This window comes from Bemisia tabaci, chromosome 5 (assembly GCF_918797505.1).
Source record: "Bemisia tabaci chromosome 5, PGI_BMITA_v3".
NCBI lineage: Eukaryota > Metazoa > Arthropoda > Insecta > Hemiptera > Aleyrodidae > Bemisia > Bemisia tabaci.
Window position 1 is genome coordinate 27,742,921 of NC_092797.1, and position 14,896 is coordinate 27,757,816.

The following is a 14,896-nucleotide window of genomic DNA, read 5'->3' on the forward strand; positions in this document are numbered from 1 at the left end:
TCGATATGCCGTGTCATTCATCGGGCCCCGCGTGGCGTCTTGGCCCCTCCCCCTCCAGCCCCCCCCCCCCCTCGCGACCCCCCGCGACGTCCACGGGTGTCCGGACCCACCTTGAACTTATCCTTTGTCTACCTCCTCTCGCAGCGGCACCAGCCACCAGCAACGCACCATGCCTGTCGGATCGAGAGGAAATTCCACTTTATGCTGCCGTGTTAAGGAAAAACGCCGTATGATCATCCGAGAGTTGCCAAATTTCCCTCGATAAAATGTTTATTTTCGAGAAAAGTTATGAATCTTTTTCCTTGAAATTTCCAGGACCTTATGGTGAAATTGCGAACACAATTATGTGAAAAATTGGAAGAAAAATCTTCATAAGTTTGTCGGGAGAGTCGTGTTTTATCATAGGAAATTTGACAACGCCTGAGGGTTCATATGGCGTTTTTCCTTAGGACGGCAGTGTGGCTCTGTTTCGTGCGGAAAGCCCGTTGGTGGTTCCGGAGGTTTGGCAACGCTGTGCTCCACCCGTGCAGAATCCTGATCGAGCGTCGCGCATCTTCACAATCATCAGTCTCTGTGATGAAAGGATTGTTCCGTTTTGGCATCTTCAGGCACAGCTGCACATCCTCGGCATCTTCGGCACAACTTGTGTCCTCTGCCCGTGAAATTTTAGGTGGTGTCGTATTGCAAAGTCAAATGACTCACGATGACGCGTTTTTTCACGTAGCGAATTGGATTAGTGAAAGGGGATACACTAACCGTTCGCAACTGGGAGAAGATGAGAGTTGGTGCTCGCAAAAATATATTGAGTACTTAAAACTATTGGACTTGAGGCTGTTAACGGGTGTATAGAATGAAGAGGAGAGGTTACTTGAACGTATTTATGCTAAAAGGAAGTATGCTCATTGGGTTTGCCTGCAACATAGTTCCTTTTAGCAGAAATACGTCTATTTTTGTCTCACCCTGTCAGATTCTGTGAGTAAAAAGAAGAGGGATCCCCATTATAGTTAGTCTCAAACTGTCATGTCTCTCGTGAATCCAAATTTCCCAGATAAGTCTAGTGGTGGGAAGGAAAATTTTCTCAAGAACACTACAGGTGCGTTCTCAAGAGCATCCCAGGGAACGTTCTCAAGAGCATTCCAGGGGACGTTCTCAAGAACATTCCAGGGAACGTTCTCAAGAACACTCCAGGGAACGTTCTCAAGAGCATTCCAAGGAACGTTCTCAAGAACATTCCGGAGTGGCTACTCAATGTGTGAGTGACTACCGTACACATGTCCATGTGTGTATGTTTTCGTGTTAAAGTTTCCCGGATAAGTAGATTTTAGTTGGAAGTTACCTGAACTTTGAACTTTCGCCGAGAACAGAAGAGTTCCCACTTGGACCCCTAGTCCCTTGTCTTAGATCGAACTAACAGTCAAGTTGCAAATGATGGTGGAGATCATAACTTCGCACAATAAATACTTGCCATCGTGCGGTTTGCGCTGGCCGTTCGGAACCCCTTTTTTGAACGATCGAATCCCGTTTTATGGAGGAGGAAGATGAGTTTTAGGAGGGTGGGCACGAAACGGAGGCTGATTCCCGAGTGGAGAGTAAGGTCTGCCATGGCGATGAGGCTGAGCTCGGGCGCGGGGCAGCGACTCGGTGTTTTAATTAAGCTAATGGAATGAAAGAGATTTGTATGGCAGAGCCGAGCGGGAGATACGGAAGATGGGCCGCCTCTTTGACCCACTGGCCTTGTCGTTTGATCCCTGTTAAAGTGCCCGAGCATCTCAACAGCTGTTTCGGTCTCTTGCGCGTCTTCGTCTCGGGTCTTGCGTCGCGGTGGCCCCGCTATGCTTCCAGTCGGACGCTCCCGCGCTTCTAGTGCTTCAGCTCAGCCAGTGGCGTTTTTTCCAAGTTGGTAACGCTGTTTTTTCGCCTTTTCAATGGGATCAGGACGTTGCATCCACCTGCGATGCATCCACTCAGCTGTTAGGTTAGGTTAGGTTATGTTAGGGAAGTTACATAAGGCAGGGTGTCTACAAGTCCGGAAAGTCCGGGAATAGGGCTGATTTTTTAAGGGCGGTCCGGAAGTACTGAAAAAGTGCGGAAATTCCGCAAGAAGGTCCGGAAATTTACTCACTTTTGTGTCATTTTTGTTGCAATTTGAGCGAGAAATTCAAATTTTTGAAATCTTCCGAATCTCGTCAAATGGAGGTGCTGAAAAAGTACTGAACTTCTCTGTTGAGATGGTACTGAATTTCTCGGGAATGTACTGAAAAAGTGCTGTAAAAGAACTGATTGTGTCTGTAGATTGTTGTTATTTCACCCAATAAAAAAAAAAAAAAAAAAAAAAAAAAAAACTGATTTTTGGCCAGCCTGTTTTAGTGGACACCCTGATAAGGGTGGATACATCGCAGGTGGATGTAAAGTCACGCACTCCATTTAAATGTATTTCAAACGATCGGTTCTTGGTGAGGAGAGAGCTCAGCTGGATGAATAGCTATCGTTTTACTTTCATTTTCACATTGTCTGAAAAAAAATACGAAGTGTATTTCATTCCGGACTCTTTTTTGCAATTTTGTCTCCAAAAAGTTTGAGTGATTAGAATGAGGAGTGCATATCGCACCTCGTAAGAGGTGCTCGTAAGAGGTTAACTCCGCAAAAACACTTGATACCGCGAGCTTACCCCTAAACAAAGATAAGATCCTGCCTCGCACTCATTCCCATCACTCGAGTTTTTGGTGACAATATGGGTTCCAGAGTGATATCCATTCCAAATTTCGCTCCGATATCATTAACAATGCACTCACTGCAAGCGGGTGGAACCTTCCATTGCTTGCAAGTCTTGCCGCAGAGTTAAGATTTTGGAAAAAATGCGATGGGTTTAGCTGTAATTTTATGGAAATAAGGCCATAGCTGCAGACAGGAATTGTTTATAAATATTTGGAAGAGAAAGAGAAACATCGATTATGGCAGCATTCATCACCCACAAAGTGGGAGCTGGCTCTCCGAAGCAAATTCGGCTCAAGAGAATTCTTCGAGTCAGGTGTCTGCGACGTCGCGCAAATTGCAGCAGCGGTTTCTGCAGGCGCGGGCTGTGCATGCCTCCGCCAATGTGGTTGGCGGTCCGGTGTCCGTTGCGCTGGCGAAGCACCGCACCGGTTGCACGGCTTGGGGGGGGGGGGGGGGGGGCTGGGATTTAATACGGAAGTACAGCCAGGTCACCAGGCAAGGTAAACCAGTTGTTAGAATTCATAGATGTGTAATTCAAACTGGGACTGGTCAGGTCCACTCCCGACCGCGCGGCGCACACTGGATCGAGTCATTAGGAGTGGTCGGACACAATTTGGAAACTTTAAACGCTTGTAAATCCGTTTATACAAAATGTGGATGTTCTAAAAGTGGTTTAATTGGTCTTCTCGTGAAATTTTATTCCCACTGCACCCTTTGAAATTTAAAATGTGACGAAATGAACATCAAAATTTGCAGTTTTAGTCAAAAATTTCATGTCCGATGTCTCTAACTGACTCGATCCACTGTGCGGCGAGCTTGCCGGGACTGGGGCGACCATCTCGCCTTCGAGCTCGGTCACTTTAGTCCCTAATCCTCTTCTTCTTGTTAGAAATTTTCGCTGAAGGCTCCGGTTCCGGAGGCCCTGGGGCCGAATTTCGTTAGGAAATGAGCGTACTTCAATATCCTCAGGTGGAGCCTCAGCTCACTGAATTATGTTGCATTTCAGTGCGGAAATATCGTCAAAGTCAGGCTCTTTTTGCTTTTTGCTGAACCCGAAACTATAGTACCTATATAGGGAGAAAACGGACGTGTTTGTCAATTTAAGGTTAGGTCATGGAGCTTTTGGGGCTCAAAAGGGCAGCCAGCCTATGCCTTCATGTTATCTACAGTGATTTATTATGACAATTTCTACGACCCATTGTTCGTTACGGAGCGCACTTTTTCGGCAATCTTAATGACACCCCTCCTCCACCCCCCCCCCTTAATGAATGACAAATAACGTTGAAAAAATGAGGATGATAATTTGCATTATTTTAATTGATTGGAGATCGCCTGACGACCAGCGAAAGATCGCGCGAACTTTCTTGAGAGTTTTTGTGTTTTCCGCCAATAAAGAGGGTTGTGTAACGCTGACGACGTAATTTATGAGCGCTCCCTTATACAATACTCATGAATACGTATATTCGCATAATCCTCACTTGCTCATATTGGGTTGTATTCATAATCGTCTCTCCAAAATTATGAAAGTTGATTCTAACTTTCGATTTTGTGCAGGCGTTGAGATTTTAACTTATCTCTCAAATATCTGCCAGAAATGTTGCCTCCTTTAAAGCGACAAAGTGCAAACATTTTTGGATAGATCTTTTTAACAGTAAGCTATATACAATAGAAGGATTTGCATAAGTAATCAACCCTGATCACCCTGGAACCCTCATATACACAAGAACTTTACGATAAATTTCCACCGGAAAATTTAAAAAATGCCATTTTTTATGGCCTTTTTCTCCACTTTTTCTCTGAGATAAGCTTGCAACATGCAGCCTCACCTTTTCGTTACTCAAGTTTTACCTTTGTTAACAATGGTCATTTCTATCGGAATTTTGTTCAAGTTTTCATTCAATATCCTTTTTCATAAGAATCCGTCACATCTCCGTCTTTTTAAGATTGAAGTTTCCCAATAAATACATTAGTAATTACCACGTGGGTGTGCTTTAGCAGGGAGTTCTTAAAGATTAACCACGGACAGAAGTCCATTTTCTCCCTTGACGTCACGATATTACTCGCTTATGGAGCGCAGAGATCACACCTGTCTTTCTAACCGCGCAGATCCGGGACCCCCGAAGAAGCCGAACTTGACGAAAATTGCGGTCTCATCACCACAAAAACACAGTTGACAAATCATGCGTATTATAAATCCGGTCTCGTATTATATTTTTCATTTACGAAGATTAATAATGGATTATCATCGCTATTTGACAGCCGTGCTATGAGGCCCGCGGCCTACACGCATCGCACGCACATCGCCACGCGGATTTCACACCGACCTTGAACATACTTAATCTTTTCCCCGTCTATTTTGGTCATCTTTAATTGGCTCCCGCTCACTTTTTTCCATCTCGTTTTCGCTAGTATTTTTGGGAACGCCCCCCCCTCTCCCCCATCAAAGGTAAATCGAAATGGTGACGAGGGGGTGGAGCATGTTTTTTCTTCTGCGTGTAAAAATTTTAAAACGTCCTTGAGCCTCTTGGTGGTAAGGTCAGAATTAGTTTTCGGAGCTGAAGGGGGGGGGGGGGGCGGTTTCGCTGGACCATTTGTCTTTTTTTGGAAATGAGTAATTCTGGATGTCGGCGTGGCCTCATCAGGTTTTTCTTCGCACGTGTGTTTTTCGCGTCTGTTTTTCCCACCGCGTATCGACTTTTTCGGGAGCATCCGAAGAAGAAGAAGAAGCATGTTTGTATCTCGAATCTTGAAGCATTTATTTTTATATTCGCTAGTATATAATATTAAACATTTCATAAGAAGTCAATAACATGAATTCAACGGTTACCGTTGGTGGTAATAGTCGGTCAAAACACCAAGCATGATATCCTAGAGGAAGATAATTTTCATGGCAACAAAGGAATTAGCATTGAAATTACGATTCATTTTTCTCATAATGAGCGGATTAGAGGAGTAAAGGATTTTCAAGCTAGGGAAAATGTTCAACAAGTAATTGGTAAAACATGTATACAATATATTTTCACTCCATGCTCGTTTTATCAGTTATGTCACTAATTTCATTTCGTCTGAAAAAAGCTGATGAAATTCTATTACAACGTTAATAAAAAAAATTTCGCCCAGATTTCGGGTTGGAACACCAAAAATATTATTGGATTTTATATAACACGCCCTCGCATCAACATTCTAGATCATGTGTGAAATGTTTAACTTGGAAGTTATTTGATGTCACTAGATAACATTTTCACCTTACCAAGTAGTAAAGCAGCTAGGCTCATAAGCTCCACTGATAAGAAATAAAAAAAAGACGCAGAATCTATTATCTCTGTGATCATTGAGTTAAAGGGCGTGTACGTATAATTGTTCATTGTTAGCGATTAATTTACATCGTCTTTAAGTCGTAACAATTTTAAGCTCACTGACAGAATGCAGAAATAACTCGTAGAGCCTAAAGAATAAGCAGCAAGGTAGGGAAGAATTTTTAAGTAGTTTCAAAATGAACTTGAAGGGTTTGAGAAATACTGCCCTGTTAATTCCTGCTTTAAGCACTATCCTTATTTGTAAGTGGTGAAAAATCACAATTTTTCTCGTCAAAATATATGGATTCTAGTTATCAACGCTCACTTACTTTAACGGGCGTCATGACTGATAGTGTTCGCGACAATTAGGGACTAATAAGTTAAAAAAAAAAAAAAAAAAAAAAAAAAAAAAAAAAAAAAAACCCACAAAAATATTTGAACATAAACGGTATTACTATTTGGAGTTAGCAATTATGTAACTGATAGATACCCACAGTAATTACGTAGTTTTTCAACTCTTTCCTCTGTATACTTATAATTTAAAAAATTAAACACTAAAAGTGGCCCGAAACTGTATGTAACAAGGTGGAGAAATGGTGCTGGGTCCACACCATTTCGCGGGGAAACAAAGCCAAGAAATACCAAAAATTAAAATTAGAGTCAAAAATAAATTTTTAGAACTCTAATGCGCACCAGTATGAAACTGAGGGGGGAGAGTGTTCAGCTCAGGCAGTTTGCAATGGAATATTAAGTTGGAGTCACGCCGAGAGATCTTTACCGGTTTGGGCCTTATTAGACCTCATCAGAAGATCACACTCAGCAGTGAACCCAACTTAACATGCCGCATGTTAATGCGGCACCATTTCTCCACCTTCTTATAAAACCATTATAAAACCACCTCTCCACCTTCTTATAATTTAATTATATCCTTGTTGATTTGGACGATTTTCAAATGTCGCTCGGTCTGGTTTTTGCCTAAATTGTTCGAAGATTTGCAAATTTTCAAAATGTCCAGTGAGTATATGTATTGTCGTTTTAAATGCTTGTAGTAAAATAATTGATTTCCATCGAGGCAAGCTACTTGATCTCTATCGAAGGGTCCATCATGTTTTCAAATGGAAGGAAATCAGTGTTGCTATATGTGGAAAATAGCTCAGAAACTTTGTAAGCGAGGCGCTCATCATATCGTAACAGAGTGATCTGCACCTATTACCTTACCTACTTATATACGCGATAGTTGATCCGACTAAACTTAGTTCGCAACACATGGGGGGCTCGCTTCGTACATGCCTCAACTGGGGGTCCCTGACACCCCAGGATCCCAGGCCAATGCAGCCCTGGCCAAAACTTGCCTAGTCATCGGGCAATAATAGGTCGGCTGTTTGATTAGTTCGCGAGCTTTTTTGTTTGCAAGGCTATAAATATAAAAAAATCAAGGTCATTCGCACGACTTTTTCAACTAGCTCTGTAGCGCGAAAAATTAATGTCAAAGCGACTGGAAAGCGACGGAGGATACGCCGTGGAGTCGGGGGGCTGAAATAATCCCGTGATTTCAGCGCCGCCTAGTTGGCCCGAATTCCGAGCGGAAATCGAAGCCAGGACCCGAACTTATCGGGGGAGCTAATTTTTCTAAAAGCTCGAAGCTTTTCGCAAACAATTAAAACAGCGATTAACTCCGCGACGGTGTCAAAGTTACCCGGGCATTAGATTAAAAGTTGCGGACGGCTTCGACGGGAGCGGGAAAAGTAACGCAAAGTTAGCGTCATTCATATGGGAGCTGACAGGTGAAGCACACGCCGGGGGCGTTAATCATACGCCTGGCGCCACCTCGCGGTCCGCCCGACTACTAATTTTCATTTTCGGCGGCTGTCGAGTCGAGTGCCGATCGGCGATTTCGCATTGCGCGTCGCCCGATCGGGCGCCTTCATCTCGTCGAACGGCAACCCGCCAGACATTCGTTTCAATCACTCAAAAATTATGTTGAACACTCATTACCGTAGTATTCGCGTGATCAACTTCGACGCATCAACATGTTTTATCCTATAAGTTCTTCAATGTGGGTCCATTTGTGTGAGAGTTAAGAGGAAATACAACGAATTTTTCAAATCTTCAGTGTTTCCAACTCATGAAAAAACTCGTTTGATAAAATAGTAGCGTGTGAAGTATTAAAGTCAGCTCAATGTATTTCATACATAGGCAAATTGCAATTTCACACTAAAAATTATCTTTGGATTTGTCTTTCTTTCTCGAGACTTGCAGCTGTGCCCATTGCGTGAATACATTTTTTAATTCCAGGGCTCAGAAATTTTGAATTCATGTTCAGAATTGTTTTTCATATTTTTTAGCTCCGGGTGATAATTACGACCTAGAATTTATAAATTTTTTAGTAATAGAAAAAGGTTGGTTTGGTCAACTAACATACTATAGCACCCGACGTTTTCAAATCCACGATTCAAGATTTTTGCAGTTCCGTCAAAGGTCGGACTTTTTTCGAAGAGGTGTACCGTTTCGCAATTTGTTTACCCTCAAATTCATTTCAGTTCGTCGCCAATCAAAGAATTTTTGTGTCGTTGTAATAACTGCAGTTGACAGTTGATAACGAAATGCTCTTCATATCCGTCCCCGCCCGGAGAAACCCAACTACTTTTCGCTGCAGCACATCACTCGTTCGAAGTTCGACACTACCAAGCAATCTTGCCAGTTCACAGGAAGAACCTCGACGAAATCCATCGTTAAGTGTACGAAATTTCCAATTTTCGAAAGGAAGCGGCGACACCGCTAATGGGGGCGGGGGTTAACGGAGGAATATCCGAACGGAAAGACAAACTGAAAATTATCACGAGAAGCGGAAAATCTGTTCGGGGCGAATTTAAATCGGAGCGCATCGAAGGTGCTTTAATTAAAAGATACGGGATTAGTTCGAGGGAGGATGGGTGTCCGGCGGGTTGCGTCGCCGCGGGTTTGCAGGGGCGAAGGAGCGCCGAAGGAGGCGCCTACATAATTTAGACGCTCCTCCGTCGACGGTTGCAAGTCGGAAAGTTGGTCGATGTGTGTCTCGCCTGAACTCTGAAGCACGGTTATGAGTTACAATTAAATTGAATCCGGGGGCCCGAGGGTGGGGTCGAGAGTTGGGGGGGGGGGGGGGGGGGGCACACACTCCAACTTCGCCGGCAACGTCTTTCTGTTTCTTTTTGATAAATTTTATCTCCGGGATCGGGGCACCGTTAACGGTGAATCAAAATCGAGCCGCGAGACTCAGCAACCACCGGAGCGGCGGCCAAACCGCAGCCCAAGTTCACAGTTTTATCAACCATTACATAAATGTACTCACCCGCTATTGGCAATAAATGTCACATTGCCACTGATGTACTCACATTTTCCTGTCCCCGCCCCGCCCCGCTCGGGCAGAGACGGAGGGATTTACCTAATACACCCATCGGAAACCGCTCGCCGTACTTATTCTCCTGCGGGAGAACTTAGTTTTCACTTGTTTTATAGGTGCTCTTAAAAGCGGTCGCGAGACACTTCGCCGTGTATTTATATCCTCGGACACTAATATCCAAACTAACTGTTATACCTACTTTTCCCCGAGTGCAGTCTTCTTTTTCAGCGTTCCGAGGATAAATTCCGCTCGGCGCTAATTCTTCCCCGAAGAGAAAAAAATCAGAAACTCCTCCACGTAGGTACTTATGCTTTTCTGAATTGCCCACAAGTAGATAGACATTATTTTTTCCGCCCCATCCCAAACCGTGCAGAGACAGGATTAAAAATATATGTGTTGTATCTTCAAATGAACTACACTTTGCAATTATTAGGAACCACAATTTCTGATTCATCCGTAACCTCTGTGATAGGGGAAACTAATGGTACGTATGTTCTTCATGAAATGAGCCAGAATTTTTAGTTCCTGATTGCAAAATTTAGTCAAAATATCTCTCTTCTCTGAAGCGCCTAACTCAGGAAAAGGATGAATCATGAGCATTTCAATCGCTCAAAATTTGTAAAGGATGCCTTTCCACCGCTGCACAATGAAACGGGCTTCGGCGAAAGATCGGACATGAACCGGACTGAAATTGCAAATATTGATAGCTATTTTGTCACACTGTACATTTTAGGGCGGGGGGGGGGGTCTTAAAGGAAATTTTACGAGGAAACCAATAAAACCACTTTCAAACTTCACCGTTTCGTATTAACGAAAGATGTAAACTTCTGGACTTCCGGCGACCAATTATTACGACTGTCGTGTGGGGTTGCATATACGTTACTTAAAGGCGATTCTTAAGCTCCCTTCTAAAATACTCTACAGAGTTATGTCATCTCTCTTGAGTTTTGGCAAAGTGCAAGCAGATCACAATAAAAAGTCACCTCGTAGAAAGACGGAAGGCTACGCCCACGTCCCTCGACCCCTACGCGGTCCACCCTCAAACACGGCAGGAGTTCGCTTTTGGTGGACGAATTTTCACGTTCTAAATTAGAGCTAGTCGGAGAGTCAGCGACCAATTCTCGACTCGATCTCTAACTGGACCTTGCTTTTCGCTTAGCAAGCAATTTAACGCTGTTCGATTGACGCTGTTGCTGAGTTCTCTGTTCGAGAAACCTTTTTATCGGGGAGGGAGGCGGGGCGACTTCTCTGCTCGAGTGGGGAGCAACTCTCCCCCATAAATTTTTTAAACCCAATCAGAAAAAGATTCATCGCGGCGTGACGGCACGGTCATAACGGTTATAAATGCTCGTGAACGGAGATTTCGAATTCCACCCATTTGTCATGAAATTCAAACGAATTTAAAAAAAGGGAAAAAAGGAGCAGGAATAAAAGCTGTAAATGCGCGGTGACTAAATGATGAGTATGGCTCGGATCTAAAGCGGTGTTGCTTGATTTCTTACACTCCGCAGTAATTCGTTTTATGTCTGTTTCACAGTTCAATAAAAAAACTACCAAAAACCCGTAAAAACATTTTTCGAGTAAAATATTTGGTCGGGAAAATTGGCGCGTTGTTACTTAACCGGAAACATCCCCTTTCACCACTGCAAGAAGATTGACAAAACTAAGAGCAAGAGTAGAGGCAAAAACCTCCCTCGAATCTCAGGGTGCACCAAGACTTTTGTACCGAAAGCGTCCAAAAACTTACTCTTAACTTTACAAGAATAGTTTGAAAACATGACGAGTTTAAAAATCAACGACGAAACGAACATTTATGAACTGCACACTGGACAAAAATGCTTCAAGCGTGATGATTCTTACATATCCCGCCAAGAGTCTCACTATTATGATTTAGATCGTATTCGATAGTGGGTTCGATGCATCATTTTGTTCCAAACGATAGAACTTAATCTCCAATATAATTTTTAGGATTTGAAAATCTGAAAATGAGAAAATTCCCAACATTTTCACTTTTCAATACCATTTTATACTCCTAAGCATCAAAAATCTATCACAAGAAACCCGTTACCTCAGATTACTCAATTGACTTTTGAGGCTATGTTTACATGTTGAACCAATCGATATCGATAAAATCTTACCTGTTTGATGTATCGAATAGGATCCATCATTCTTGAGTCAAGACAAAATATTTTTGGCGGCAAATTTAAGGTCTTTATTTTCAGCGTACCGAATGTTGATAGGAGACGTCTGTTCCTAGTCATTACGTGTCGGTCATTTTTGGTCTAATACCACATATCCTCTCTTGCAAAATTGGGGATTCTACAGAAATCCGAATGTTCAATTTCCTGTAACGCAATGCATTTGAGGTTTCTCCTATGTGTCGTCCATTAAAAAATTAGTAGCAATCGTGGCAACCTCGGAAGGGACGCCGCGCCGCGCAGTGGACAAAGTGAGGTTTTAGCTAATTGCTCATCAGTTTCCAATCGGATCTCGGCCATTATTTATGTATCGCCTGTCGTCCAGTTTTACCCGGGTCATAATTCCGACCGTGAATTTGACGCTAGCATTTTTACCCCTTGTCAATCTCATTTGTTTCGACTCCTCTTCAACCACTTACGACCGTGAACATCCATGATCGGAAGCGCTCTTTCCCGACGGATTGCTCATACGCGACCTTGCTCACCTTTTTTAATTTAGACACTTCTTCATGTGAAATTCAGTTATATTTTTTTGATTATCTTAAAAGCAGCTTAATATTAATTTATTTTTGGTAAGCTTTGTTAGTGGTTGATGTTTGGAGTGCTATTTCTATGTTACATGACTGAATTCCGTTTAAAGCTATTTTTTAAATACTCTTCGGATTATTGGATTCAGTCGCCGCGTTTCATCACCGTACGTACAGCTGCCGTTTATTTCACCGTCGATTTTTTGAAAAAAAAAAAGAAAAAGAAAAAAAAAAGAAAAAAAAAACAATAATATACCGATATATTTTGTACAACCTAAAATGAAGTTAAAAATACTCGTAGCGCGAAAATCAACCGTTGGATCATATTGATCGAATGAAATTTTGTTCGTTCGGATTCTTTCAGCTTTATTTTAGAGTTTTCAAAATGAATTTTTAGAGGAGATCCCGCTAAAACGTGCCTCTACGTGTAATGGATTGATTTTTTCTTCTTTCCCCTTTTTTCTAAGTGAAACTAAGTAAAACTGGTATTTTAGCAATTGTTCTTCGATATCTCGATTTTTTTTTTTTTTTTTTTTTTTTTTTTTTTTTTTTTACTTTGGTGCAGCTTCTCCCAGTATTTTAGCAAATTTTCTTCGATATCCCGATGTTTTTTAAGCGTGCCTATAGGGCTCGCTTTTTGAAATCACTCGGATGTACTGTAGTACAGCACACCGATCGACCAATGCTTTTCAAGGGGCGGTCCGAATTTTTTTTCCGTCGGATCCGTTCTTCCGTTTTTGAACCGTTATAGTGTCAAGCCCTGAAGGTCATTCATCGAGAAACCGAATTATCCTGTTACTGGAAACCCTTGAGAACATTTTTCCGTGGAAACCGTATTATTTTCTTTCATAGGTACGTCAAATAAGCTTTTCTACGCTCGGAGGATTCAAATTAGAAGTTTAAATGCCGCCATAACTATTTAGCGAATCAGCGTCTTTTCAAAAGCGGTTAAACCCAAGTTGGCTGCATCTCCATAGTTACAACTGCAGCGAAGTGAGCAATCTCCAATTCGACCAATTGGAAGGCAGAGTTTTGGAGGTTAGGTTCCCTTGTTGATTCTCTGAGTGTAAGGTGCATTTTTTTTTTTTTTTTTTTTTTTGTGTCACGTTTTTTTTTATTTCCAGAAAAGATACCTTAAAGTCTCATTTTAATACAAATCAATCGAAGAAAAGAGAAAAGACAAAGTTTGACTCATTAAACAGAGTAAACTCCATACTCTGCTGCTGCAAACTGAGCAATCTCCAACATGACGCAACAAACTGAACAATTTCCAAACTTTAATTTGAAATTCTGAATGAACCAATTCAGTTAAATGATTTATGATGTTATTTTCTTTGTTCATCCAATATAATTATGTTACTTTCTTTATTCAATAAAATGTATTTTCAATAAAATGTATTTACATTCAACGGTATCAAATCAATAATTCCTCCCCAATTTGCAGAGAGTACTAATTTATACACATCTCGTTGAAATGGAAATAGTGCACACACTAGATTTCAGTTCTTCGGCACGCTTTTCCAACATATTCATGTTGGATGTTTCTTCTTGTTTTTTTTTTTACTTCGGTGCAGATTCTCCCTAAAATTCTTCCATATCGACGGTGAAACTACCAAACCACGTATCTCGGTTTGCGGCGTTGCAGACTTCCTGACATACATAATTTTTTAACTGAAAAACTACTTAACATCAATTCTTGAAAACTTCCATAATTTTTCTTCACTTTGCGAAGAAAACTCTGCGGAAACTTCAAGGAATGAAATCGATTTGTTCCCTTTTAAAAAAATGAAGTGGGCGCAGAGATTTTCAAAAACAGCAAACGAGACACGTGGTCTGGTAGTTTCACCGTCGATATTTTATATTAAGGGTTTTAGATTTGTAATTTGACTGCATTTTCGTTTCCTACTCGAAGAGGGGGTTGAAACCACCCCAAAGCGTGCCTGTTTTCTCTGCAGCTTTGGTTTCCCATGTTACCCCCCGTGTTTTGTTTTCGCTAAATGATTTGATCAATTTTTGTGTATTTTTCTCACTCTCCCTAGATTTAGAGCCCTGTTGTATCCATGGTATGCGATATTAATGAAATGGTTTTGGTTTGTTTCAGAATTCGATCCGGCACAACCTGTCGCTGCACGACCGGTTCATGCGGGTGCAGAACGAGGGGACGGGGAAGTCCTCGTGGTGGATGATCAACCCGGGGGCGAAGCCGGGGAAGTCGGCGCGGAGGCGGGCCACCTCCATGGAGACGTCCAAGTTCGAGAAGCGCCGCGGGCGGGTCAAGAAGAAGGTCGAGGCCCTCCGCAACGGCATCGGCCCTGGCATCGAGCCCACCCCCAGCCCCAGCTCCTCCGTCTCCGAAAGCCTTGACTTCTTCTCCTCCTCCTCGCCCCTCCAAGCTTTCCAGTTGAGGTAACTATCATTCAATAGAGAATTCGCAGATGTCTGAAATTTGATGAATTTCGTGTTTAAGTGGAGACCACTGAGTGAACTGAACACGAGGATACCCTTGGTTTATGAATTGAACAATTATTGAAGAAGATATGACAAAATGATCTAATCTGCTAAAATACATGTGTTTAAATGGGAAATGCCGCTAGATGACGTTACTAGGTGGTGCATTTTCTAACTTTTAAATCTATTTTTATACTCTTTCTTGTATCAGAAAAAATTATAAAAAATACTGCGAAATCAGCTCTTTAAGCACTTTCAAATGAAGGATAAGAAAATTGCATGCAAATTCTCCATTTCGAGCATCGAACATACTTCGCTAGCTGGAGCTTT

General features: G+C 42.1%; 1 protein-coding gene across 1 annotated transcript in view; it reads left to right on the forward strand.

The window, feature by feature from the left end:
• Positions 1-14,896, forward strand: part of LOC109037412 (forkhead box, sub-group O) — a gene marked incomplete in the record, with an annotated part of 147,655 nt that overhangs the window by 116,728 nt on the left and 16,031 nt on the right. The window contains 1 exon segment of the mRNA XM_072300499.1: positions 14,220-14,524. Coding sequence (XP_072156600.1) covers positions 14,220-14,524 — 305 coding nt within the window.